General features: G+C 39.3%; 1 protein-coding gene across 7 annotated transcripts in view; it reads left to right on the top strand.

Annotated features, from left to right (window-relative positions):
• Nucleotides 1–24,472, top strand: part of zc3h13 (zinc finger CCCH-type containing 13) — a 93,479-nt gene extending 69,007 nt beyond the window's left edge. For 6 of the 7 annotated variants that reach the window (XM_052014731.1, XM_052014730.1, XM_052014727.1 and 3 more), the window contains 3 exons: nt 4,458–4,658; nt 19,517–19,680; nt 22,550–24,472. In XM_052014731.1, the coding sequence (XP_051870691.1) occupies nt 4,458–4,658; nt 19,517–19,680; nt 22,550–22,720 (536 nt within the window). In that variant the 3' untranslated portion in view covers nt 22,721–24,472. The remainder of the gene's footprint in view (nt 1–4,457; nt 4,659–19,516; nt 19,681–22,549) is intronic. The other variant, XM_052014729.1, reaches the window with a different exon arrangement.
• Nucleotides 24,473–27,129: the final 2,657 nt, after the last annotated feature.

The following is a 27,129-nucleotide window of genomic DNA, read 5'->3' as shown; positions in this document are numbered from 1 at the left end:
ATATCTGATGCTGATTGCAAGAGCTAAAGGGTCTCATGTCAATTATCTTCTTTAATGCAGGGTATCTGTTATATATAGAAATTGAATATGTTCTTGAGAGTCCAGTATAGACTATTCTGGTGGGTGATGCATGGTGCGCTGGTCCACACAAGCCAAAAGATTGATGGCTCAACTTTCAGCCAATGCAGAGTGTTGTATTTCGAAAGGAGGTTAATTCTGTATCCCAGGAGCCTGTGAAGTCTGAGTCCTTGATTGCATACAAAACAGAGACTTGATAGATTTCTAGATATTAGATAAATCAAAGTATAAGCAGCAAGGACAGAAAAATGGTGTTGAGAAGTTCAGCTGTGATCTTGTTAAATGGTGAAACGGGCTCAAGGGGCCGAATGGACTACCTCTGTGTTCATTTAGGTACATCACTTTCAGAAATAAATTAGCCTGTAATTTGTTAAAAACTAACAATGTGGAAGAAAATCTAAATACTCACAAGCAGAATAAACATTGAGACCATGACCACACTCTGCACAGAATAGTTTACTCTCATGAAAATCAAAAAACTTCTGAAAAAGGTTCAGATTTGTGCACTTGGCAGGATGGTTCCCAAGCAACATCAGATGACTTGCTCTGACCCAACTTAGTTCTTACTTGTGTGGCATGTGCAGTTTCACTGATAGGTGGCAGTGTTGTACCTGTGGCTAAGAATGCTAAGGAAACCATACATTGTCATTTCCATCTATGCTATCTCAGGGTACTCATAATCTCAATCAGACATGCTGTCTCTGAGCTAGACCATAAACAAATCTTTAGATAAATTATAGCTTTTTGCTTAAATTGCCCTCAGTTCTGAATAATCACTTCCCATCTAACATGCTTTGCAGGCATGGTAGCGTAGCGGTTAGCATTACACGATTACAGCACCAATGATCGGGGTTCAATTCTCGCCACTGTCTGTAAGGAGCTTGTACATTCTCCCCGTGACTGCGTGGGTTTCCTCCAGGTGCTCCAATTTCCTCCCACATTCCAAAGTCATACGGGTTAATAGATTAACATGGGTGTAATTGTGCGGCGTGGGCTCGTTGGGCCGGAAGGGCCTGTTACTGTGCTGTACAAATAAAGTTTTAAAAATACAGTGTTACCATCACTCGCACACAATAAGCTTCCATAGTACACATATTAAAACTATATTCCATATTCATCTATTTTCGATCAATTTGCCCAAACATTCTAAGCCAGTGTGTGTCTGCAGTTTCTACATTTACCCTTTGTAGTTATCTATTAATTTATACATGTCTCAAACCTGAGCCAACTTCAACAAGGGCAGAAGTTTAAGCTTAACTGTGGCCCTGATATACAGGGACAAATAGCTCGAGGCAGGATCAGTTATTCATGACTATTTAGGTCCAATGGGCTAGGACCAGATTGCCCGCTAAAGCCATCGTTCACATTGTCAAGGAGTTGCCATTTCCAACAGGTCCAGAGATATTGAAAATTAGCCAGATGTATTACTAAGCTCTGCAGTTGAACATCCATATTTAACCATACTGGTTTCTTGGTCCTTGTATACCTTTGCAAGCTCAGCTTTATTTTTGAGTTATCTTCTATATTGTGTTGGTTCATGTATTTTCTGTGCTACTTTCTTTCAAAGGAGATATGTACAGAAGAAATGAAGGACGTGATTTTGTGTGCATTCTTATAGAACATGGAACAGTACAGCATAGGAACAGGCCCTTCTGCCCACGATGTTGTGCCAAACTAATTAAACGAGTAAATAAATGCCTAACTAAATGAATCCCTTCTCCCTACACAATGTCCATATCCCTCCATTCTCTCCACATTCATGTGCCTATCTAAGAGCCTCTTAAATGCCTCTATTGTTCTTGCCTCCACTCCCATCCCTAGCAGTGCATTCAAGGCATCCATCACTCTCTGTGTAAAAAAAAACTTGCTCCACACATCTCCTTTGAACTTACCTCCTCTCACCTTAAAAGCATGCCTTCCAATATTAGATATTTTGACCTTGGGGAAAAAGATACCAGCTGTCTTCTCTATGACTCTCGTAATCTTATAAACCTTTAGCAGGTCTCCTCTCAGCCTCTGACGCTCCAGAGAAAACAACCTAAGTTTGTCCAACCTCTCCTCATAGCACATGCCCTCTAATCCAGGCGTCATCCTAGTAAACCTCTTCTGGTTTATACTGATGCAAAGTACTCACTTAAGACCTTGCCCACATCCTCCGCCTCCAAGCACATGTTCCCTCCTTTATCCATGAGTGGTCCTACCCTCTCCCTAGTTATGCTCTTGCTCTTGATGTATGTAGAGAATGCCTCTTTAATCCTACTTGCCAGGACTTTTCATGGCCCCTGCTGGCTCTCTTAATTCCCTTCCTGAGTTCTTTTCTAGCTTCTTTATAATCCTTAAGGACTCCGTTTGATTTTAGCTTCCTAAACCTTACATATTCTTCCTTTTTCTTCTTGACTAAATTCACCGCCCCTCTCGACATCCAGGATTCCTTTACTTTGCCATCCTTGTCCTTGCTTTTTACTGGACCATACCTGTCTGATACTCTGTGCAGTAAGAAAACACTTTGCATCATTATTAACCCATTTATTTCCTCTATTTAGATGACAGCTTAAGTTACCTTACTTTAAAATGCTTTTGAGAAAAGCTTTGTATTTTTGCTTTCCACCTCAAGGTTGTAATCCAGTCCTCTTTGAGAAATAGTTACTTTCAAACAGAAAGGGCAGGGGATGGAAGGGGCTACCTTGGATATCAAGACTGCCTAACCATGTCTGCTTCAAACCAGACTTGTTGGATTATCATAACAAAATTTATCTTTCCCTTCCTTTCTTCCTATTATCAGAAGAAGGAAAAATAAGAAAATCTATCAGATTTGGAAGATACCTGTTCTTAACATTTTTTCTTCAGGATCTGGATTTGATTGGTGAGCCCTTCCCTAATTCCCTTCAGAAGTTGGAGGTGAGCCTCCTTGAGCTGAGGCAATTCTTCTGATGAAGGTTTTCCACCCTGCAATTGTAAGCTTTAGTAATTATACCCAGCAGTGATGAAGGAATGGGCATGTATTTCCAAGTCACGATGGAGTGTGATTTTGAGGGGAACCTGCAGATGGTGATTTCCTCATTCATCTGCTTCCCCTATCCTCCTTAGTGGTAGAGGTCTTGAGGTCGGTGGATTAGGTTAAGTGGGTAACTGTAGTGCATTTGTAGATGGTACACACTGCAGCCAATATTTGTTGGAGGTGAAAAGAATGAAAGTTTAGATTGATGGATGGGGTAACAATGAAGTGAGCTGCTTTGTCCTGGATGGTGTTGAGCTTCTCGTGTTGTTGGAACTGTGCTCATCCAGTCAAGCAGAGAGCATTTCATGATGCAACAGCTTTCAGGATGGTAGATAGGCTTGGGGGTGAATCATTCACTATAAGATACCCAGGCTCTGACCTGCTCATGTACCTCAGTATTATGTAGCCAGTTTGTAGTCAGTAGTGATCCCCAAGATGTTGATGATAGTGGATTCAACAAAGGTAATGCCATTGATTTTCAAGGGTAGGTGCTTACAGTCTCTCTTGTTGGAGTTGGTCATTGCCTGGCAGTTTCGTGATGGGATTGTTACTTGCCACCTATCAGCCCATGCTTGAATGTCGGTTAGGTTTTGCTGCATATCGCACAGATTAACTCATTTACTGAGAGGTTGCAAGTGGAATTGAACATTGTGTAATCATTGATGAACATCATCGCTTCTGACGTTATAATGAAAGGAAAGTCATTAGTGAAGTAGCTGAAGATGGTTAAGTGAAGGACTCTGCTCTGAGGAACTCCTGCAGTGATGTCCTGGGCTGTTCATTGCTATTTCTTGTGTTAACATCAATGCTAGAAGAAAAATAATTGTAAGACTAGCAAGTAAAGCAAGTCTTATAATTTAGTAAATGTTGCTTAGACCACTTTAAAATTTTTCCAGAAGTTCATTTCTACTATTTCAGTGAGAATCAGTGAAAATAAAGAGCAATCATATAATTTGCCAGCTGTAACATTAATGTTAACAGAGGCTTCCATGACATTGAAATGAATTTAAGAGATAACTGTCTTGCTATATTTGTTATAGTTCTCCAGTTGTAGGTTGTATTTTAACTAAGAACTAGCAATACTATGTATTAATTAATAGGAAAATCTACTTAAATTGCAGGTTCAAGCTGATAATTATGAACAAGGTTTTCTATATATTTTATTGGAACAGTGTGTCTTTGAACAGATGACTCAGAATTTTTCTGTAATCTTGTAAAACTCCAAGTTATAGCTTAAAATGGTTTCTGAGATGTGGGAAAGTCTGTTGAGTGAGGATCCTCAATCTCCACTTAAGAACAACACATACCTTTGCAAGTGTTTTGTCACCCAGTTCAAAATTGCATTTTGGGCATTAAACTGAAGAAAAATCTTATTTTGTAGATCCCATGGATGTGATTGATGTCGATTGGTCAAGTCTGTTGCCCAAGCAGCCCAAAGAGCCAAAGGAGCCCGGAGCTGCTCTGTTAAAATTCACTCCTGGTGCAATCCTGCTACGAGCTGGAATATCCAAGCGCTTGGCTGGTGCAGAATTGTTTGCAAAGGTCAATGAAACTTGTCGGGCAGCTATCAACAACACTAAAGGTATGTCACACCCACATTATTACTTTGCTGATGCTGTAAAGTAGTCCTAATATACAAAATAATTTGAGTAGTGGAAGTCTAGCTATTAGATGTATTCATTTGCAGATCTCTGTGGAAAAACATGGCGCTATGCTGTGAAAATTGACAGTCCAAAGTAGGTCATCATTGTACCGGTTTTTGGATTTATTAATGCATTGGGGAAATTCCACCCCTGAATTTTTGGTGGATTTCCATTTGACCTGGCACCTTTTTCCAGTATAAAACTTCCCCAAATGATATCAACATAGTCAACTCCCAACATTTTCTCCGGTATGTTTTTTAATTGCACAGATCTGAAAAGCAACAGTTCTTATTTACTCTCAATAACCAGCTTTTACTAACCTTGCTTCCCCTGAAACTGTGCTATTTAATGAGCCAACCTGTGAAGGTTGAGGTCATTCCAGACTGCTGCTGATTTCTGCCACGTCTCACAGTTGTTGCTCTTTGCTTCATTATGGAGATCACTTGTATTTAAGAGGAGGAGACTATGTTTATTTTTCTTTCTGCCCAAAGCAGGTATGGGGATTTGCTAGCATTGCAGCCTTCCACAAAATGCAAGCATTCATCATTCATATGGTATTATTCCTCCATCGGCCCCTCACACAAAGAACATAGCTCTCACAAGTAGCCTTCAATGGCCTCTTCAGGACCCTCTGATCTTTTGAGAACTGGCTGCCTAGGTTGAAGCTGCAAAGCTAAGTGCGACAGCTATGAGAATTTGCAATAGGTCAATGCAGTAGCAGTGAAACTGATGTGGTGCAGTGTTGCACAGACAAACCCAACAAATCTGTTCTGGGAAATTTTCATTTAAAGACCATAATGTTAATGGATATTCTAAAAACAGCATTAGGGTAACACACAACTTTGTTTAAATACCATTTAAAAGCAGTAAAACATTTTGAGGCCATGGCATTTCATTGAGATTCTTACTGAAAATGAATTGACCTTCATGGTCATGATGAAGTTACAAATTTATATTTTTTTTCCAGTATTACCAGAAGTGTCTGTTTACCCACACTCTCCCCAACCCTCCAAAGTTTGCAAATTCTGATTTATGACTATTGTACTCAATAATTCTGTTCAGCTCCTCAACAGAATTGAAGTCTATCAATTGCAATTTCTGATGTTCTGTTTGGAAACAGAACTGCACTGCTTCTCACTACAGCACAACTTTAAAACTCTCCTTCATTTTTCATTCCCTCTGTGCTGTCACCCTTCCTTATCTCTTATGACTCCCTCCAGCTGTGTAGCCCTCCTCGATTCTTACGCTCCTCCATTTCTGTATTATGCATCCTCAAATTTAATTGCTCTGTCACTGATAGCCATGCTTAAACCCTAAGCTCTGGAGTTCCCTCCCTAAATCTCTCCACCTTTTTACCTTTCTGTCCTCTGTAAGACATTGCTTAAACCAAGTATTTGTTCATCTGTTCTATTATCTCTTTGTGTACCATGGCATTAATTTCTTTTTGCTTGATGACATGCCTATGGAACACCCTTGGGAAGATTTTTCTACAATAAAAATACTGTATAAATGGAATTTGCTGGTTGCTGTCCAATAGTGAGGACATCTTGTTGCAATGGAACAGGCTTTGACAATACCACACCTGGATACTATGTGTAGTTCTAATCTTGGTACCCAAGGTAGTATGTACTTGCCTTGGAAGAGACTCATTGGATTGATTTCTGAGATGAGAGTGCTATGAGGAGAGACTGAGCAGGATTCACCTATGTTCTAATCTGTAATCTAGCAGATTGGGAGAGGATCCCACTGAATTGTGAAAAATTCTGGGAGATTAGATGCTCAGAGGCAAATGTCCTTTGGTTGAATTAGGTTTTGGAGTCTGTCTCAATTCTTTAGTCTATGTTCACCTAGCTTAATAATAACACTAGAGACACAAGAGACTGCAGATGCTGGAATCTGGAGCAAAAAAATAAACTGTTGGAAGAACTTGGTGTGTCAGGCAACATCTGTGAAGGCAAAGGGATGGTCAACATTTCAGGTTGAGACCCTGCATCATTTTTTGCTTAGTGCTAACTCTGCAAGATGCCACAGCAACTTGCAGAAGTCATCTAACAACAACATGCCATTAGAACTAATGATATACATGAAATTTTCCAAAGCTACACTCAAGATATGTAGTTATACAGACCACTGAAAATTCACACAGAACACAGACAAACTATAACAGCAGAGAACACTTATTCACAAAGGGGAAATGCACACCACAAAGTCCATTGAAGCCTTGTAGGTAGGTGTCTATGAAGTCAACAATAAGTGTCATCCTTTGCAACTTAGCGACTGGGTTGGGAAAGATGAGTTGGGCCAAAAGGCCTTTTCCTGTACTGTATAGTTCTATGATTCTGTGATTTTTCAGTACTGACCGGAAAGTCCTACAAGTTGTCTGGGCCATTTGAAGGAAAGGTAGACATAATACTATGAGAAGCAATTTTTTACTTATTATTCTGCTTCTGATTTGAAACTACTTATATCTTATGAAAGTAGTGGCTATGATAGCCACATTAATGTTGGAGCACCCTATTGATCTTTTAACAGCATAGAATGACATTGATTGAGATATAATTCAGTCTGTTTATTTGCATCAGTTTTAAGATGTCAGCAAAGTATATGCTTTTAATTTTGGTTTACTTTTCAATACTTTTTCCTTTGTTTGTATTCTCCATTATCATTAATATTAAATCACTTGTTCAGAAGTCTGCAAATAAGTGTTCTTGCTGTTACAGTTGTTTGTGTTCTTTGTGAATTTTCCATGAAGTGCACATCCTGAGAGTATTGTTGGAAAATTTTATGTATACTTTTGGTTCTAATAACATGCCCTGTTTTTCAGTATCTGTTAAATCAGAAATATTTGTGATATAGTTTATTTATATCACTTTAATAGACTTTTTAATGTTTGGGAAATTTTGGGGTATTGGAAAGGAAGGTACATTTATTGATTTAAGTGTTTTTGTTTGATTTAGCAATTCCCTTAATGTTACACTGAGGTTCATGAATTACATTTACATTTTAATTTTTTTTAAACAGTTTTCAAGTCTGGTTTGTCATGTAAAGAAGTGAACAAAAAAACTTTCATAGAAACCATAAACTACCACACTCATTGAATACAAACTTCAGTAAGAAACAGGTGGAAAGTTTCATAACCAAATAACTAAGGTTTACAAAGAGAAAAAAAACGTAATTGAAAAATTGTTGCAGTAGTGACTCCAGTATCAATGATAAGGGCCTCTAATGGTGAGACTCTGAATACAAATTCAAACAATAGGGAAAGGTTATAGTGTACTACTGGGATATCACAGATGAATAAGTAAGCAAATTTTATCTGATGGGAAAACATAGAATCATAATCTATATTAGTTATTGTGATTTGGCTACTCTGCATATCTTATTGAACCCTCAAAATCACACTCAATTCAATGTCCTGCTCTCCCAGCAGGGAACTACACTCTACAGGAGTCAGCAGGGTGAAAAATTGGCACTATCTATTATTTCCTAATGTTTGTCACTAGGAAGTCTCTTGGTAAATGATCATCAAAAAAACTACAGATACTGGAAATCCGGGAAAAAAAAGCAGAAAAGGCCAGAAACATTCAGCAAGTGAAATGGCACCAGTGGAAAGAGAAACAGGGTTAACATATCACCTGTTTTCTATGCTTCTGCTCTCATCCCCCCTGCCCGACCAAGGATAGAGTTTCCCTGGTTCTTGCCTTCTACCCCACAAGTCCCCACATTCAACTGATCATCCAATGCAATATCTGCAACAAGATTCCACCACCAGACATATCATTCCCTTCCCTCCCCTTTCTGCATTCTGAAGGGGCCATTCCCTTCACAATTCCACCAACCGCTCCTCTTCTCACAGCACTTTCCCATGCAACTGCAGACATCCTGTCTTTTACCTCATCCCTTCTCACCATCCAGGGACCCAAATACTAGCAATTCACTTGCACTTCTTAAATTTAGAGTCTTTCATTTCGTGCTCATGATGTGGTCTCCTCTATACTGAGAAAACCAAACACATATTGCGTGACCACTTTATGGAGCATCTTTGTTCAGTCTGCAGGAGCAACCCTGAGCTTCCAGTTGCCTGTCACTTTACTTCTCCATTCCATTCCCACTCTGATCTATCTGTCTGTCTGTGGCATCCTGCACTGTTCCAAAGAGGCCCAACGTAAACTTGAAAAGCAAACCTCGGGTAACTCAGAGTTTTCAGGTAACTGGCTTTCTCTATATGAATCTGCTGTAGGTTATCCATCTGCAATATTTACTCTTTTTCTTTTTCACCACTGACACAGCCTGATGTGCTGCGATTTTCAAATGGGTCTGACCTGAATTTCACAGCTTTTACATGTCCTTCTGTATTCTAGCTTCCCTCATTAACCTATCATTCATATGATTTCATCAACAATTTATCCTGGCCCCACCCTATCCAAACTATCCCTTCCTCACCCTCTTGACAACTTAAAACTAATTTGTTTTCTCACTCTCCCAGTTCATGTGAAGGGTTTTTGACTTGAAATGTTAACTCTCTTTCTTTTTCTAGAAATGCTGCCTGACCTGCTGACTTTTCCTGGAGTTTTCTATTTTTATGCCCTCTCAATGATGTCCATTCATGAAATCATCCTTAGTCTTCATAATACAGGAACATTTGCAATTGAGCAACAACAATAAACTATAATAGAAAATAGTGGTAGACTGGAGGACTGGGAATTTTACAGGAACCAGCAGGAGAGATTATAAGGGAAAAAACTGGCAAGTAATATCAAAACAAACAGCAAGGGTCTCTATGGGTATACAAAAAGGGAAAGGATGGCTAAGGTAAGTGTGGATCCTAAAGGGCAGAACTGGAGAATTAATATCAGAAAACAAGGAAATGGCATACAAGTTGAATCAATACTTTACACACCTTCACACTGGTGGACACTACACATATGCCAAAGATATCTGATGGGCTCGTTTCAAATCGTATGGAAGCATTTGTAACATCACAAGGGACAAGGTATTGGAAAAACTAATGGGACTAAAGGTAGACAGGTTTCCTGTACCCGAGGATTTTAAAGGAAACAGCTGCAGTGATAGGTTTTGGTTGAAGTTTTTCAATACTGAGTTTTGGGAGAGTACCAATGGATTGCAAAACTGCCATTCTGATTCCCTTGTTCAGGAAGAAAGGAAGCAATAGTGGATAATTATAGGCCTGTTAGCTCAACATCTGTTGTTGGCAAGATACTGGAATCCATAATCAAGGAAGAAGTAGTTAGCAATTTAGTGAAGCTTAATGTAATCAAACCAAATCAACATGGTTTTATGAAAGGTAAATCATGTTTGACACAAAAACACAAGAAAATAGGAACAGTAGGCCACCTGGCTCTCAAATCTGCCTCACCAATCAATGTAATCATGGCTGATCTCTGTTGGCCTCAACTCCTCTTCTCTGACAGTGCCCCATAAGCTCTCAATTCCCCGATCTTTCAAGAATTTAACCTTAAATACTTCTGATGATCTAGCCTCCAAAACCCTCTGGGGTAGAGAATTCCAGAGATTCACCACTCTCTGCAATAAGATACTTCTGTGCATCTCTACTGTAAATGACCAGGCCTTTATCTTGTATCTTTGTTCCCTCATTTGAGACTCTCCCACTTGTGAAAACATCTCAACATATACCCCATTATGACCCTGCAGAATCTTAAGTATCGCAATAAGGTCATTCCTCATTTTTCTAAACCCCAAAGAATACAGACCCAACCTATTTAGCCCCTCTTGATAGGGCAAATTTGCTAGGGTTCAAGGATGTAACAAGCAAAGTCAACAGAGGGAAGCCTGTAGATATAGAGCATTTGGATTTCCAGCAGGCATTTAACAAGCTAGTGTACAAGATAAGAGCTTGTGTACAAGATAAGAGCTCATGGCCTTGGAGGAAACGTCTCAGCATCAATTAGAGCTTGGTCATCACGTAGAAGACATGCAATTGAAATTTGCTGGATGGAACTGGTGGAGTGTCCCGAGGATCAGTAGTGGGCTCTCAGTTATGTACTATTTATATTAATCATCTGGAGGAGGAGGTAAATTGTAAGATATCCAAGTTTGCCAATGACATAAAAGTAGATGGAAGGGCATATTGTGATGAGGATATCTGCACTCTGCAACAGGATGCAAACAGGTTCAGTGAGTGGGCAAAAACTTGACAAATGGAGTTTAATGCAGGAAAGTGTGCAGTCATGCACTTTGGTAAGATGATTCTAAAGGCAGCTTATAACCTAATGGAAAAAGATTGCAGATAAGTGAAGTATAGAGGTATTCTTGTGCACAAGTTGTAAAATGTTAGCAGTCAGGTGCAGAAAATAGTCAGGAAGGCACACGGCATGTCAGCCTTTATTGCAAGAGGGTTGGAGTTTGGAAATGTGGAAGTACCGTTACAGTTTGACGAGGTACTTATTGGCGATGTCTCACCTGGAATACTGTTCACAGTTTTGTCCCCTTTTTTGGAAAGGATATACTAGCAATGAAGGCAGTCCAAAAGAAATTAGCTTGGCAAATAAATGCGTTGACTTATCAAAGCCAGCTAAGGAAATTCCATCTTTATTCTTGGAGTTTAGAAGAATGAGGAGTGATTTTTTTTTTTGAAATGTACAAAATTCTAAAGGAGCATAAAGGGTAGATGTTGGGATGTTTCCAGTAGTGGGAGAATTTCGATTGAGAGGACACAGTTACAAGATAAGGAAGGTAGTCATTTGAAACTGAGGGTGCATAGAAACCTCTTCTTGCAGAGGGTGGTGAATCTCTGGAATTCTGTACCCTGGAAGGTTGTGGAGGCTAGATTATTGAAGGTATTTAAGGAGGAGGTCGATCTTTTTTTTGAAAGGTCAGGTAATTGAGGGCTATGGGGAACTGGCCCAGAACAGCTGAATCTTAGGTAGATCAGCCATGAGCATAATGAAGGGTGGAGAGGCCGACGACAGAGTGGCCTACTTCCGCTCTTGTTTTCTTATGTCTTCAAGCACCTCATAAGCAAATTGACCATGAAACCACACCAACCCACATTAAATAAACATACAAAGCATGAGAGGGTGACATGAGGTGGTGCTGCTGCCTCACAGTTCTAATGAACCAAGTGCAATCTTTATCTCAAGTAATATCTCCGTGTAGCTTGTATATTCTCCTTCTTTCCTCCAATATCCCAAAGACATGCTGGTTGGTAGTTTAATTGGCCTCTGTAAATAATGTCTAATATAGGTGGCTGGTGGAAAAATCATATTGGAATCAGTATGCCGTTGATGTGCATGTGAGACAGAATAGCTGATAGGGAAATAGTGGGGAGAATGGGATTACTCTGAGAGCCAACATATACTGGATGGGCTGAATGGCCTCAATCATAAGAATATATGTTTCAGAATAAAATATTTCATAAGGCAGGTTCAGTAAACTAAAATTTTACATTATGTGGAAACTCACATCTAAGCCCCTGTTTGCAGTGTGTATCCTCTGTTGCAATTTTTTCTTGATGCAGATTCTTAATGAGCATGTGTCTGTTTCATAGAGAGACTTGTGATGCCAGAATGTCCTGGTGATATTTCTATTTCTTCAAATTGGAAGAAACTAAAGGTTCTACAGCATGGATTTAAACGTTTTGGTGTCTCATGGGTTTATATCAGCATAACTGAGAAGAGAATTTTGAATATGGTTTAGAATCAATTTTCATTCCTCATTTGGCCGTGTACCTCAAAGCTTCATTGTTGTAGATTAGTTGTCTTTAATTTTTGTTGATTTTTGCACTTTATTAAGTTACTAAATAGTAGAATGTTTACCATTGGATGAAAATGAAAAATTTATTTTCCATTAAAACAATGTAATTCCTAGGAATAAAAGGATTAAAAAGATCACTGACTTGTGTTTATGCATTTTCAAGATTCTAGGAAGACTAAATTCTTCTTTACAGTTTTGGTTTTTGCTATTTCCTTAAGCATATTGATATCTTCTTACTGGGAAATGATTGAGGAGATACTGACACCTTTGGATATCTATCATGAGAAAGATTTGACAGTGTGGGGTTTACAGCCATAACTCTATGTTTTCCTCCCACTATGTATCCACAGTTAGCTTCTAACATGGCTGTTGATTGCTATTGTTAATACTGATACTGCCACCTTCTCTGAGATCACCTGACAACACAGACAAGAGAATAAACCAATGCTTGCCCACAACAAAGTGGCTTTGCCATTCTCTGAGAGTCCTTTTGTTCAGAAGAAATTAGATTTTTTAAAAATAATTAATTGTTTACATGTGAATGGTGCAGTTTTTTTTTAATGTGCCCACTACAGTTTTGATTGTTAACAGCAGAGGGGAGAAAATGTACAGGTGACCCCTGCATTACAGAGAGGTTGCACTCCTGGAAAGCTGCAATCTTCTGTAACATGCAACCCAATTTCCCATGTTATAAGTAGAGATGCATTCCTGTGAGATGTTTTTCACTCAACAGTACTGAGAGTACTGTAGCTGCTGGTTCTTGGCAGGAGTGAGGGTAGGGGGTGCATTTAAGAGATTGCCTTGTCAGTTTCCAAAGTAAATCTCTTTAAGTGGTCAGCAGCTGCAATTGGAGACTCAATCAACTACCGATACTGTAGTTTGAAGCAAAAAGCAAACAAAGGTGATGGTGAGACAGATAAGGAAAGGGAAAATAGAGCAGATGGAGCCAGGTAGGAGGAGAGGATATTGGAGGTAGGTGGCAGCCTCTTTGTGTCTCCACTCATCACCTTCCAGCCTTCAGTTTGAATGGAGGCATACACTTTTAAGTGCATATCAAATGTAGGTGAGGTAGTTTAATGGTATAACTCACAACAAAGAACAATGTATAATCTGACAAAAATTGTTGTTTCTTTCGCATTTTGTGCCTGCATTTATTTTTTATTTCCCCACGAGTTCTGTAAAAGCAAAATTTATTCCATATCTTAGATTTTTAGGTGGTGATTTGTGAATTCTGTAAGGGCAAATTACAGTAACCAAACAGCCGTGACACAGGGGTCACCTGTATATGGATTTATTTTCTTTATTTTAGAGTGGTAATAACCACAATAATAACTAAAACTACCTTAATAGAGCATCTTCAGCATTGATAATATCTCAAGATGTTCCTTAGATGGAATCAATAAATCAAAAGGACACCAAGCTAAAATTACAGGCACTTGGTGGTATGGAATGCTTGTAGGTCAGCAAGGAATAATGTTGATGAACAATATCCTTGACAGAGAAGGATTTTAAAGATTTTATTGGGTGTAGTGAGGAGAAGGGAGAGATGATAAGAGAGGGGTGGTAGGTTGGATCTTCTTTTATTAATTTTCTGGGCATTGCTGACAAGACCATTTATTGCCCATCCTTAACTGCTCTTGAGAAGGTGATGGTGAGCTGCCGCCTTGAACTGCTACATCCTTATGCTGCAAGTGTTCCCATGATGTTGACTTTCAGGATTTAGTCATGTTAAGATGAAGGCATGGGTATGGATTAATCAAGAGGAATATACCCTGGTAGCAGAATGCATGGTAAACAAGCATGGATAAGGAAAGGCAGTATCAGAGAAATGGGGGGCTCATGGGTGGGTATTTTTACACTTAGAGTAGGTTACAGAAGTGAGGAGTAACAAAGCCATGAAGGAATGATGGTATTTTATTTGAAGCTTCTGGGGACTAGGAGTCTGTACAGGTTGGGAAGACTTGGGTGATATTCAAGTGGATTTTGGAGTTTACAGTAGATCTTTGCATAAACCCAAAGGATATAAGATTAAGTTGTCAGTCTGAAGACATTGACACAATTACATCAGGAGGTGGCAGGTATAATCAAGAGTTTCAGCAGCTGAAAAGGCTGTAGCAAGCATTGCTTCAGAGATGAAAATAGACAATAACACCAAGCTTGCAAGAAGTCCGAGACTCTGAGACTGGTGACAACTGGAAGACATGATGGAGAGAAATTGACCTTGTGGTAGGACTTGAAGAAAGTTCTATCTTGTAAAAGTAGGATGCTGCTTGAAAGGGCCAAATGTTTGAATTTTATTTTTGAGGAGGCATGTAAGGGCACATGCTCCCTCTTCCATTGGAGATATTTAGACTGTTCAAACACACAAACTGAATTCAAACAATTACCTGTTAAATGGATAGTTGTGACCTCAACATTGCTACCATTTTTTTTTACAGGGTAGAAGGCTAAAGGATAAGTTCTGTGTATATAGTGTTATCATCCATCTGAATCAACTTCATGTGGGAAGCCAAATCCAAGCAATCATTAATCTAGGTTTAATTTACAGTACGCAGAATCATCTCTAGTAGATTGGTCCTGAGAATTGGTGTTATGACTCCCACACAAATGGACAGAAAGGGGTTATCTACCTAGCAGCTTTGTTTTCATTCTTTGAGTTCTATGCTTCTTCCTCAGGTCAAGATTTCTTCCATCAATTTTTCAAGAACATATGTTTGTAATAGGCGGTTGAGTTGTTTTTTAATTTTAGGTAAAATGAGCTTGCATAATTTTGTATGATAAGGTATCACATTTAGAATTTGAATCTGCATTGTAGTGATGATGATTTCATGTGTAGTCCCAACAAGTGGCTTTCTCAATATCCCTCAAGGTAGGTGATATTCCAATGAAGAAAGGAAAATATTCAAAACAAAACTATCAAACAAGAATAAATTCCATTATCAAAAACCTTTGTCAGTTGTACTAATAGAATGACATAAAGGATTATGATGTTAGTAAGCACTGAACCAACTGGAAGAATGGGCCAGAAAATGGCAGATGGAATTTAATGCAGACAAGTGTGAGGTGTTGCATTTTGGAAGGACAAATCAAGGTAAGACATACACAGTAAATGGTAGGGCACTGAGGAGTGCGGAGGAACAAAGGGATCTGGGAGTTCAGATACATAATTCCATGAAAATGGTGTCACAGGTAGACAGGGTTGTAAAAAAGGCTTTTGGCATCCTGGCATTCATAAATCAAAGTATTGAGTATAGGAGTTGGGATGTTATGGTTAGGTTGTATAAGACATAGGTGAGGCCAAATTTGGAGTATTGTGTGCAGTCCTGGTCACCTAACTATAGGAAGGATATTTGTAAAACTGAAAGAGTGCAGAGGAGATTTACTAGAATGTTGCCGGGTCTTCATGAGTTGAGTTACAGGGAAAGCTTGAACAGGTTAGGACTTTATTCCTTGGAGCGCAGAAGAATGAGGGGAGATTTGAGAGAGGTTTACAAAATTATGAGGGGTATAGACAGAGTTAATGCGAGTAGGCTCTTTCCACCTAGACTAGGAGAGATAAGTACGAGAGGGCATGGCTTTAGGGTGAAAGGGGAAAGACTTAGGGGGAACTTCTTCACTCAAAGAGTGGTGGGAGTATGGAACGGGCTGCCATCTGATGTAGTAAATGCGGGATCACTCTTGAGTTTTAAGAATAAATTGGATAGACACGTGGACAGGAGAGGTCTGGAGGGTTATGGACTGGGTGCAGGTAAATGGGACTAGCGGAATAACGTTTCGGCACAGACTAGAAGGGCCGAATGGCCTGTTTTCTGTGCTGTAGTGTTCTATGGTTCTAAATAAAAAAATTCAGGATCTTGGTGTTGAGAGAAAAGATGCAGATAAATTATTAGTATCACAAAATCAATGTGACACATTGTATGCTGTGTTAAATGGATCTGAGTCTGACTTCCATAGGCGGTATGGATTGGTATCTGCACAGGTCTGCAGTCTTGCACTCTTTTAAATCAAATAGCCTTTCTTGTCTCTAATAGATCTGAAGAAGAGGTTTGAATTTGAATCAAAATATAAATTGTACCATCATAGTACACTTTGCTTTTTTTTATAGTATTTTTCTCCAACTGCATTGATTTTGTGTGTGAGAGAGAGAGCGGGAGACTGAAACCAAGACAATGACGTAAACTGCTGACAAATACTTGGTTAGTTGTCCCAAACACTGGTAACATTTTATAATGTGATAATATCGGAAACCAACAAGCATTGTGTAGGTTGGGTAAAATTTTGAAATCGATTGAGTATTCTTTCAATGGTCTTTATTCATTCATATATATTGCACATACAAATTAGTAAAATATTCTAATAAGAAGCAACCACTGAATACATTTTTTCCCCTGTTCCTCTGACATCTTCAGTCATGAATAGGAAATAGAGATAAATGTCTGATCAGGACCTCAAAGAAGAGGGAGTCTCCAGCTGTGCCATGCTCCTGCAATTCTAGAACTAGCACTGCAATTATATTTGAACACTGTTCTTTTAAGAAATGGCACATTGAAAAATGAGTTCTTCTAAAGAAAAGTCTTCATTATTGGACCACTCATATTTTGCACTATCATCAAAGATTGAAAACCTCATTGAAGCAAACTCAGTGGTAACTTTCAAAAAAGAAATTGGATAACTGTTTGAAAAGAAGGCTATAGCCAAAAAGCAAGGGTGTGGAGCTAATAGTAAAACTCTTCTCAAACAAATGACAGTGTTCTGTGCTGTATGATTTTAACCTTCTGATGATGAGGGGATGGACTAGGATTCTGCAACAATAGTACTTTGGAGATTAGCATTCCAACAGAGTAGTATGAAAAGATCCAGGTATTATAATTGTGATGAGAGAAGGAAGCTGAGCTTGAGGTCATGTGTTATTCACAAGGTTCTGATGGAGTCAAGGGTAAAAGCATAGAGGTGCAAGTGGTCCTGTTCGCTCTTTTTTTTGTGGATGTACTAGCAGGATAGATAAGGAGCATCCAGTGGATGTGATGTATCTGTGTTTTCAAAAGGCATCACATGCAATGCTGAAAGAAATGTTTTTTACATAAATAGAAGCCACAGGGTTAAGGTGATATATCAACCTGAATAAAAGTTTGTTTAAAGAATGAAATGAAGACCAGAAATAAACAGGTCATTTTCAGGTTGACTGGTTACTGCTAGTCACAGTGATCAATCCTCAGCCCTCATCTGTTCACAAGAACTTAGATGCAAAATATTTGTTTCTAATGACACATTATCTGGGGACGACAGCTGTGAAGAAGATGCAAAGAGTCTGCAAAGGCAGGTTAAGCAAGTGGGCAAGATTGTGGCAGACGGAGTATAATGTGAAAACTGTGAGGCCATGCACTTTGAGTACAGTATGCAGAAGTAAACATACAGATAAAGCAAGAAGTTAGGATGCAGACGGTGTGTTGGACTTTTTTGCAAGAGGGTTGGAGAACAAAAGTGAGAAAGTCTTGCTGAGGTTGTTCAGATGTTTGTTGAAACTTTAGGAATATTACAAGGAGGTTCGGTTTCCATAACAAAGATTCCCTTGGAGTCATTGTGTTGATTCACTAAATTGATGTCAAGGATGAGTGGTTGTCCCAAGAGGAGAGATCGATTAAGGTTGGCTGATATCCACTGTAACTTAGAAGTATGATGGATGATCTTGTTGAAACATTCAAGGTTCTGAGAGAATTGACAGAGTAGATGCCAAGAGTCTTTTCTCTGGCTGAAGAGTCCGCAACTTGAGGGTGCATTTGAGATAAGAGGTCAGCTGTTTTGTGAAATTAGAAATTTCTTTTCACAGAGGATTTTAAATCCTCTGCTTGGGGGCCGTGGATGCTCAGTCATTGAATATATTCAGGGCTGAGACTTTGTGGGTGAATCACACAATGCAAGGATACTGCTACTGGATGAGATAATCCACCTGAGGCACAGGAGCAGCTTGTTGAATGGCAGGGCAGGCCCAGTGGCCTACTTCTATCCTTTGGATTCTCATGTTCTTGTAATACCAGCCTCAGAGCTTCCATCCCAATTTTCTGTAGTATGCACATTATACAATCTTCAGATAAAAAGAAATAAAAAGAGCAAGATTAGACTATCAAATTGCCACTCAGTTTTTAAATATTATTATTCACATACCAAAGTCACCTTTTAACATTTTGCCCCAGTTTTCAGATGTTAATTTTGTATGTAGTTATAGCTTGATTTTTCTTTAACTAAATTGGTGATTTTGTGTTTAAGAAACCTATGATAGAGGAATTTGTGGTAGTCAAATGCCCTACTTTGAAGCTTCCTGAAGAAGTCCCGGGACAGATTACAAAGCCATGTTCAATAGCAGATATTGTAGAATTAATACAACAGTTCACTGCCCTGTGTCTGGTTTGCACTCCCTTTGCCTCTCAAACACTGGATTCAGTGAATTACTCCATGAATACATTCTGTTTTTTCATCTATGTCATTATAGTAATTTAAGCCTTTATGAGTTTTGGTTAGGTAATTTGTTTTTTCAGTTGTGAAGAGTAAATTGCACCCAAAGAATGAGAAGCTTTGTAAGACAGGCAATCTAATGTTGAAGGACAGGATCAGAGTTAAGTACATAAATATGGTGTACATATAGCACGCAGAAAGGCCATTCTACCAACCAGTGCATCCTGGTCTTTATGCTCTACTCAGGCTTCCTTCAACCCTTTAATTCTATCAATGTTACCATTGGTTCCCTTCTCTTGCCTATGCAAGCCTGTGTCCCCTTAAATATAACTGTACTATTTGCCTCAACTATTCTCTGTGGTAGTAAGTTTCACAAACTCGTCACTCTCTAGATAAAGAAAGTTATTCTGAATTGTCTATGTCAATTCTTAGTATTTATGGCCTGTGGATTTGCTGCAACTCTTCTAGTGGAAATAAATTGTCTTCTTTATCAAAACCTTATGTTAATAGTTCTAGCTTGTTTGTCTTTTCCTTGCATTTCTATGGATGTTTATGCTTTACATATTCTCAATGTAAATGCAAATTCATTGATTCTACTCTTCTTTCCGTGCAGATGGGGACAACATTTTTGAAGATGAACTTGGAGCCCTCAACATGGCTGCTATTCAGAGAAAGGAAGAAAGAGCCCATCTGCTGAGCAATTTGGGACCCTGCTGTAAAGCACTTTGTTCTCGGAGGGATCTTGCCATCCGTAAACAGTTAGTAAGAAATGAGAAAGTAAGCACCTATCTCCTTATTGTATTTCTTGAGTACAAACATTGATTTGCGTCTAGATCTTTGCTTGACATAGGGAAGTACAGATGTTTATAACTCTGTTATTAAGTATACATTTACAATATTGAATCCTCATATTGCATTGCTCCACCATACCTTTCTAATTATCTTCAGACTTTCTCTCCCTTCCCTCTCCTCACTCCTGCATTTCTTTGACTCCATTTCTAACTCCTTTGTATTTCCCTTTAGCCTACAATATTGTCAGAGTAAGCAATTAGACTTTTGTTTTGGATCTCCCTTTTTAGACCTAGCTACTACTTTCAGTTTTTTGTTCTCAATTCATTCTCTCTAGCTCTTTTAAATTTCAAATCCATCCTCTCACCCAAGCCTTCACTTACTCATCCAAAACTTTTTTTTAATCTCTTGCCCAACAGAAAAAGTGCTGTTGAATGTCTTGTGCTCTAAAGACATTAAATAAATGCAAGCATCTGGAAAATGTCTTCACTGTTCTATGCCTAGACATTTGCTTGCCTTGAATCCTACATTAACATATTATGAGTTCCAAATCATGAATTCCAAAATCCAGGAAAAGCAATACTATCAATGCAAAGGCCTTCACTGCCTGCTGTTTGCAATTAATTACTCCTAAATACTTCTGCCCCCTCTTTCTCTTCTCAACGATAAAGCTTTTTATCGCTCTGGGGGACCACTAGGGTTGCCAAGTAATATGGAATTTCCCATAACTGAAAGGAAAATCTGCTACCCCATATGACTTTGATAAGGGTGCCAGTTTTCCTATGAATCCAACAAGGACTGGACTTTTTGCTTTGAAAGCACAGGCCAGCTCCAGCTACTTAAAAAGAGCTGCCAGTGATATCACATAGAGGTATGTGGTGAGCAGGAGCAGAACAGTGGAGGCTGTGGCTAGTGAGTTTGTCACTGTATAACATTGGGGTCCAGTACTAGCATACATAGGCTTGTCAGTATACCTCTGAGATACAGTGCTGGTGGAACAGGTTTGTCACAGTTTAATAGCACTATAATGGTGGCACAAGTGTAGCTGTATAACACTGGGGTACAGCACTGACAGGTACAGGTCTGTCACAGTGCAGTGTAGTACATAGTACAGTACACTCAAGTACAGTACTGGTGGGAACAATCTGTCACTACATAACACAGACATAGTACTGGTGAGGACAGGTTTATCACTAAGGCTTTGTGGTGCAGTATTGGTGGGGACAGATTTGTTACTGTATAGCACAGGTGCAGTACTGGTGATGACAGGTCTGTCACTGTACAACATTGTATTACAGTACTGCTGAGGATCGTTTCATTACTATAACACTGGTGTACAGTACTGGTGGGCACTGATCTATCACTATAACACTTGGATACAGTATTAGTGGGCACGTTTGTCACAGTTTAAGATGGGTACTGTAATTGTGGGCACAGGTCTGTCACTGTTTAACAGATATAGCACTGGCAGTCACACAACTGTCCACTGTATAACACTGGACACAGTTCTGTCCCTATAACACTGGTGTATCATACTGGTGGACATACATACCTTTAATATGGGTAATGTTCCAGTGGGTCTAGGTCTGTTACTGTGTGACACTAGATGATAATACAGGTGGGCATGTATCTGTCACTGTGTAACATTTCTGTGTCATACTGGGAGAAAAAAGTCTCACTTTATAACACTGGGTTATAGTACTGTGGAGTACAGATCTGTCACCCTACAACTGGAATACACTGCCAGTGGGCAAAGACTATCATTTTTTAAACATTTGGGAATTGAACTAGAGGGCATGGGTCTATTGTTGTTTAAGACTGGGGTCTGGTACGCATGAGTACTGGTCTGTCACTTCAGATTCATGGAATCACACAGCACAGAAACCGGCCCTTCAGACTGACCATCAAGTACCTAACTGTATTAGTCCCATTTACCAGCACTTGGCTTCTCACCTTCTATGCCTTGTAATCTAAATGCTCATCCAGGTACTTTTTTTAAATATGTGACAATACTTGCCCCCATCATCTTCTCAGGCACTGCATTACAGATTGCAACCCCCTGCGTTAAAATAACCATTGTCACATCTCCTCTAACCCTCTTATTCCTCACCTTGAACCAATGCCCTCTTGTTTTCAGGATCTCTATGGTGGCGAAAAGTTTCTCACTGCCTACCCTATCTACATCCCTCATAATCTTATGATCCTGTATTACATACCCTTTCAGCCTCCTCTACTCCCAGGAAAACAAAATCAGTTTATCCAGTCTCTCCTCCTAACTGAAATGTACCATCCTAGCTAACATCCCAGTAAATTTCCTCTGCACCCTCTCCAGTATATTCATGTTCTTCCTATAGTGTGGGGACCAGACCTGTACACAGTACTTCTATCCTACCCCTATTTGACCTAAAATAGATCACCTCACACTGATCAAGATTAAATTCCATCTTCTATTGCCTCCCCAATTTATCAGCCAATCCATAACATTCTTTAACCTAAGACTATCCTGCACAACACCACCAACTTTTGTGTCATTTCATAAACATGGAGTTCTATACTGATGAGTACAGTTCTGTCACTGTATTGCAATGTGATACAATACCGGTAGGCACAGTCTGTCATTGTTAAACTCTGGGATGCATCTGTATTTTACTACCTGCATCTCTGAAACATTTAGAAATGTAGCTTTACTTTGCACAGTGTCAATACTCTCCTCCAAGAGACCCTTTACACCAGTGTTCACCTAGAAGTCTGTGGTAATGAGACTTCTTGAGAGATTTATGAGAGAATATTTTTGATACTGTGGCAAATCTAACTATTGATATTGGGACATACATTTTGTTTGTTCTGTTTTTATCAGGGTGCAACCAAGCACATGTATACAAATCAACCAGTTGTGGACAACGATCTTCTAAGATCAAGCCTTCGATTATTCAAACGCAAAGCATTATGCCATGGTCCCATACAGGAAAAAAGTGATGACAGTAAGATTTCGCGACCTAAAGTTAAACAGGAAGTTTGTGTTTCATAAATTTTTGGCAGCATCATGGATTAATTTTGACTTTGATATTGGAGAATCTGTATATAAAGAATTGGATCCTACACCTGACTATTTGGAAGGATGTCACTTGCTTATTTACAAAGCTAACATTGGACCTGGCATGGTCAAACTTAATTTTCCAGTTTCAAGACCATTTGTTTTAGAATTCAAATACTGTTCTATGTACTGGACAAGTGAATGTTTCATTTTTGCAGTACAGATTTGAAATCTTTAATAAAACCCTCACAGCTTTGTTTTAAAGTGTCTTTTTATTGTTTATATGTAAAAGGATTGGAATTGTAGGTGATTGCAGTTTAATGGCACTGATTTTGCTGTCATCGTACTCGGCAAAATGACTTTCAGTCTGACACCAACTGGGATCTGGCATCCAGAAACTGTGAAGTTATCAAGCGAACTGATCAGACATTCAAACTGAAGACTGAAAAGCAGGGAGTAGAAAGCACGATTAGCAATTCTCAATTTTATAATAAGTGAAATAACGAATGGAACATGCAGAATCATTCTGAAGTATCATCAGCAAACTTTAAAAAAAAAGTTTATGTTTATTTTTTTATAAATCTATGGAATGGAGCAATGGCATTCTGCACGTAAAATTAGTTTCTCCCGGGCATCCAGATTGTCCTGTAATTGTGACTTGTTATATTGCTAAAAAATTGGTTGCACTTCATTCAAGAAGACTCAGCATTTTTATTGTTTTTTTAAACAATGAGAACAGTTTATAAATTGAAGATGATAAGAATGTATTGATTGTGCTATGTGCCCTAGCAAAGATTTTAACAGTGGATCTTGTGGAGGAGCAGGGTATCATTGACAGAGACTTCCTCATTTAATTGTGTATGTACAGATGCTGGAAGTTGATGTCAGTTTTACATAATAACAATGGCAAGTTCTCCATCATTACAATCATAAATTCCAGACCAGTAAAATTGTTGTTTTTCAGCATCATAGTTATAGCAACATTTAAAAGGTGAGTGTTTTGTGCTAAATACAGTGTCACAATGGAATACTTTTCATCCATGGTTTGTAACTTTGAAAGAAGGAAACCTCATTAAGTAGTAGTAAGTACTACACAGATTTCTTGATGATAGAGCATTTTAGCTTGCCTATATTAAATGGTTAACAGACATAGTAATGCAAAGAGCAGGGATTTCCTTTAATCTAAACAAAATGTGTAACCATTGAGAAAATCTGGTCAGATTCTATGGATGGGAAGTTGTGAGCAGATGAATTTCCACAGACTAAATGCAGTGTTCCTGTTATCAGTGTGTGAACTTTGTTGGTATCCACAATTGCATAAATGTATTTATTTGAAAATGTCCATATGTTAATATTAAAACTATTGAATTATAGAATGATGCAGCACAGGCACCATCTGTAAATCTAACTTGAAATTAACAGGTTTTGCAAGTTTGTGAAACTAATTTGCAGTTTTTGGTAACTGGTTACACAAAAGCTCACTTGAAGGAATCAACTTGAACCACATTCAAGAAAAGGCGAAATCTTTTGAATTCATCTCCCCAATAGCAGACAAACTTGCCTTACTAAACCTATATTTTGTCAGAATCAAATTTTGCAGGATATCTGGCTTAAAGTGGACATTTTTATATGTTCTGTTTGTATATTGCACTGTTTGCTTTTTATAATGAATTTTTTATACGTTATGTCCCTATTGAATTTAAAATAAATATGTTAGTTGTTTTAGTCTGTCAAAATGGTCTTAGTCTGATATTCACCATTCTGAAATGGATGTGGTAAATTGCCATGACCAACATTTAACTTCAGCAAACATATTTATGTGGATTAAATTGCTGATAGCCTGGAATTTACTGGATTATAGATACTAAAGAAAAATAAAGGACTGCAGATGCTGGAATCTAAATGAAAAAACAACAAGATGCTGGAGGAGCTCAGCAGGCCAGGCAGCATCCGTGGACAGAAACTGATGGTCAACGTTTTGGGTCAGGACCCTTCTTCAGGACTGAAGATAGGAAAAGTGGAAGCCCAATATATAGAGGTGAAAAATGGAGCAGTGATAGGTGGACAAAAGAGGGGAGGCAGGGTGGGCACAAGGTGATGATAGGTAGATGCAGGTCAAAGATAGTGATAGGCAGATGCGGGGGGTGGAGGGGAGAGCAGAGCCACCAGGGGATGGGTCAAAGGTATGGAGGCAGGTGGCATGGGAGGAGGAAAGGAAAAGGAGACAGAAGAAAAGAAAATTGGCAAGGAGAAAAATGAGAGAGAGGCTAGGAAAGGGAAGAAAAGAGGCATGGTAGGGGAGGAGGGGGTTGGTTTACTTAAAGTGGGAGAATTCAATGTTTGTGCTGCTAGGCTGTAAGGTCCCAGGACGGAAAATGAGGTGCTGTTCCTCCAGTTGCATTTGGACTTCTCTGGCGGTAGAGGAGACCGAGGACTGACAAATCAGTGATGAAGGGGGAGTTAAAGTGACTGGCAACAGGGAGATGCAGATCGCAGTTACGGATGGAGCATAGGTGTTCTACGAAACAGTTACCTAGTCTGTGTTTGGTCTCACCAATGTAGACGAGGCCAGACTTGGAGCACCGAATGCAGTAGAAAGTGAAAGGAATTGAAACAGAAGTTGTTTAGAGAGAGGACAAGTTCAGCCAGGCAGAGGAGAGTGTTAGTGGAAGGGGACTGGTTCTGTCTCTGGCCGAGAAAGAAGTGGAGGCTGGTGAGGTTGTAATGATGGGGAATGGATGTATATAGGGACTGGACGTCCTTAGTGAAGATGAGGTTGTGTGTGCCAGAGAACCTAAAGTTATGGAAGAATTGGAGAGCATGTGAGGTGTCACAGATGTAGGTGGGAAGGGTTTGGACCGGGGGGACAGAATAGCATCCAAGTACGAGGATACGAGCTCAGGGGGGCAAGCGCATGCGGAGACAATAGGTCTGCCAGGACAGTCCTCCTTGCGGATTTTGGGGAGAAGATAGAATTGGGCAATCCTAGGTTGCAGGACTATCGTGTTGATAGCTGTGGGGGGAGATCTGAAGTGATGAGATCTGTAATGGTGTGGGAGATAATGTTCTGGTGGTCCTCAGTGGGGTCATGGTCCAGAGGTAGGTAGGAGGAAGTGTCCGAGAGTTGGCATCTGACCTCTGCAAGGTAGAGTTCAGTACACCAGACTACCGTGGCACCACCTTTGTTGGCTGGTTTGTTGACTACTTGCATCTACCTATTACCACCTTGTGCCCAACCTGCCTCCCCTCCTTTGTCCACCTATCACTGCTCTGTTTTTCGCCCCTATATATTGGGCTTCCCCTTTTCCTATCTTCAGTGCTGAAGAAGGGTCCTGATCCGAAACATTGACTGTTTTACTCCACAGATGCTGCCCAGCCTGCGGAGTTCCTCCAGTATCTTGTGTTTTTGTTCATTATAGATACTAAGATCCATTTGTGGGTACTTTAATTGGAAGAAAAATATTTAGGGAAAATGCCTGAACTCGGCTGATTACTGAGATACTTTGCTCACAGATCAAAGCTTGTTCAAAGATGAAATTAGACAAACCTAAGGAAAAAAGAAATACTAAGGTCACCGTACAAATATTACTGAGAATAGAAGGCCATATAACCCGTGTTGTAATTCACTCTATAACTGAATTTGGTGACTGTTCATTAAGGTATACTCAGTTAAATGATGACGTGTGCACCTAAATTCCATTTTACTTGATTACTGAACAGAAGTCTATCTTAGTCTTTAACATTGTTGTTGTCCCAGAATCTATAGCCTCCTTAAGGAGCAATCCGGATTGCCTCTATTTGCCGTGGAAAACACTGAGAGAAATCAATTTGTTCTCATCTACCAGTTAAGTTCAGTGAATAACTATCAGACTGAGTATTCATGCTGTTCCAAAAGGGCCTTTGTCAGGACAACTGCCTTATGAAACAATGACGACAGAGCATTGTGCTTTGATAAAGGGACAACTTGAACCTGAAATTTTGCAACATGTGAAGTAAGTGCTCATTGTAACCAAGGTTAACAGGTTACAGAAGCTGGGCCGGCACAACATTGGAGGTCCTTGTGGTTGGTGTGGTGATACTTACTTGTTAAATCCCTATATTATGCAGTGTATTGAAAGGGTAAAAGGGGAAGTGAATCTTAATTGATTTAGTAGATGACTAAAGGAAGCGTCGCTGCTATACATGGGCACTAATACCAGTCCCTTACAGCCCATTATTCTCTCTAGAGTCAATGGGTACACTTGGTGAGTCATCTGAAATACAGTTTCTCTCTTTGAAACATACTCTTCAGGTTACCATGGGAAAATAAGAATAAAGTTACTGGATACCAATACTGGACAAAATTTCCTTTCAAGGAATTATCCTCAGTAAAGTGAAATGTAAAACAAATTAATGAATAAACA

Source organism: Pristis pectinata, chromosome 4 (assembly GCF_009764475.1).
Source record: "Pristis pectinata isolate sPriPec2 chromosome 4, sPriPec2.1.pri, whole genome shotgun sequence".
Classification (NCBI taxonomy): Eukaryota; Metazoa; Chordata; class Chondrichthyes; order Rhinopristiformes; family Pristidae; genus Pristis; species Pristis pectinata.
Note: the sequence above shows the minus strand (reverse complement) of the source record. Positions and strands in the feature narration are given on the sequence as shown.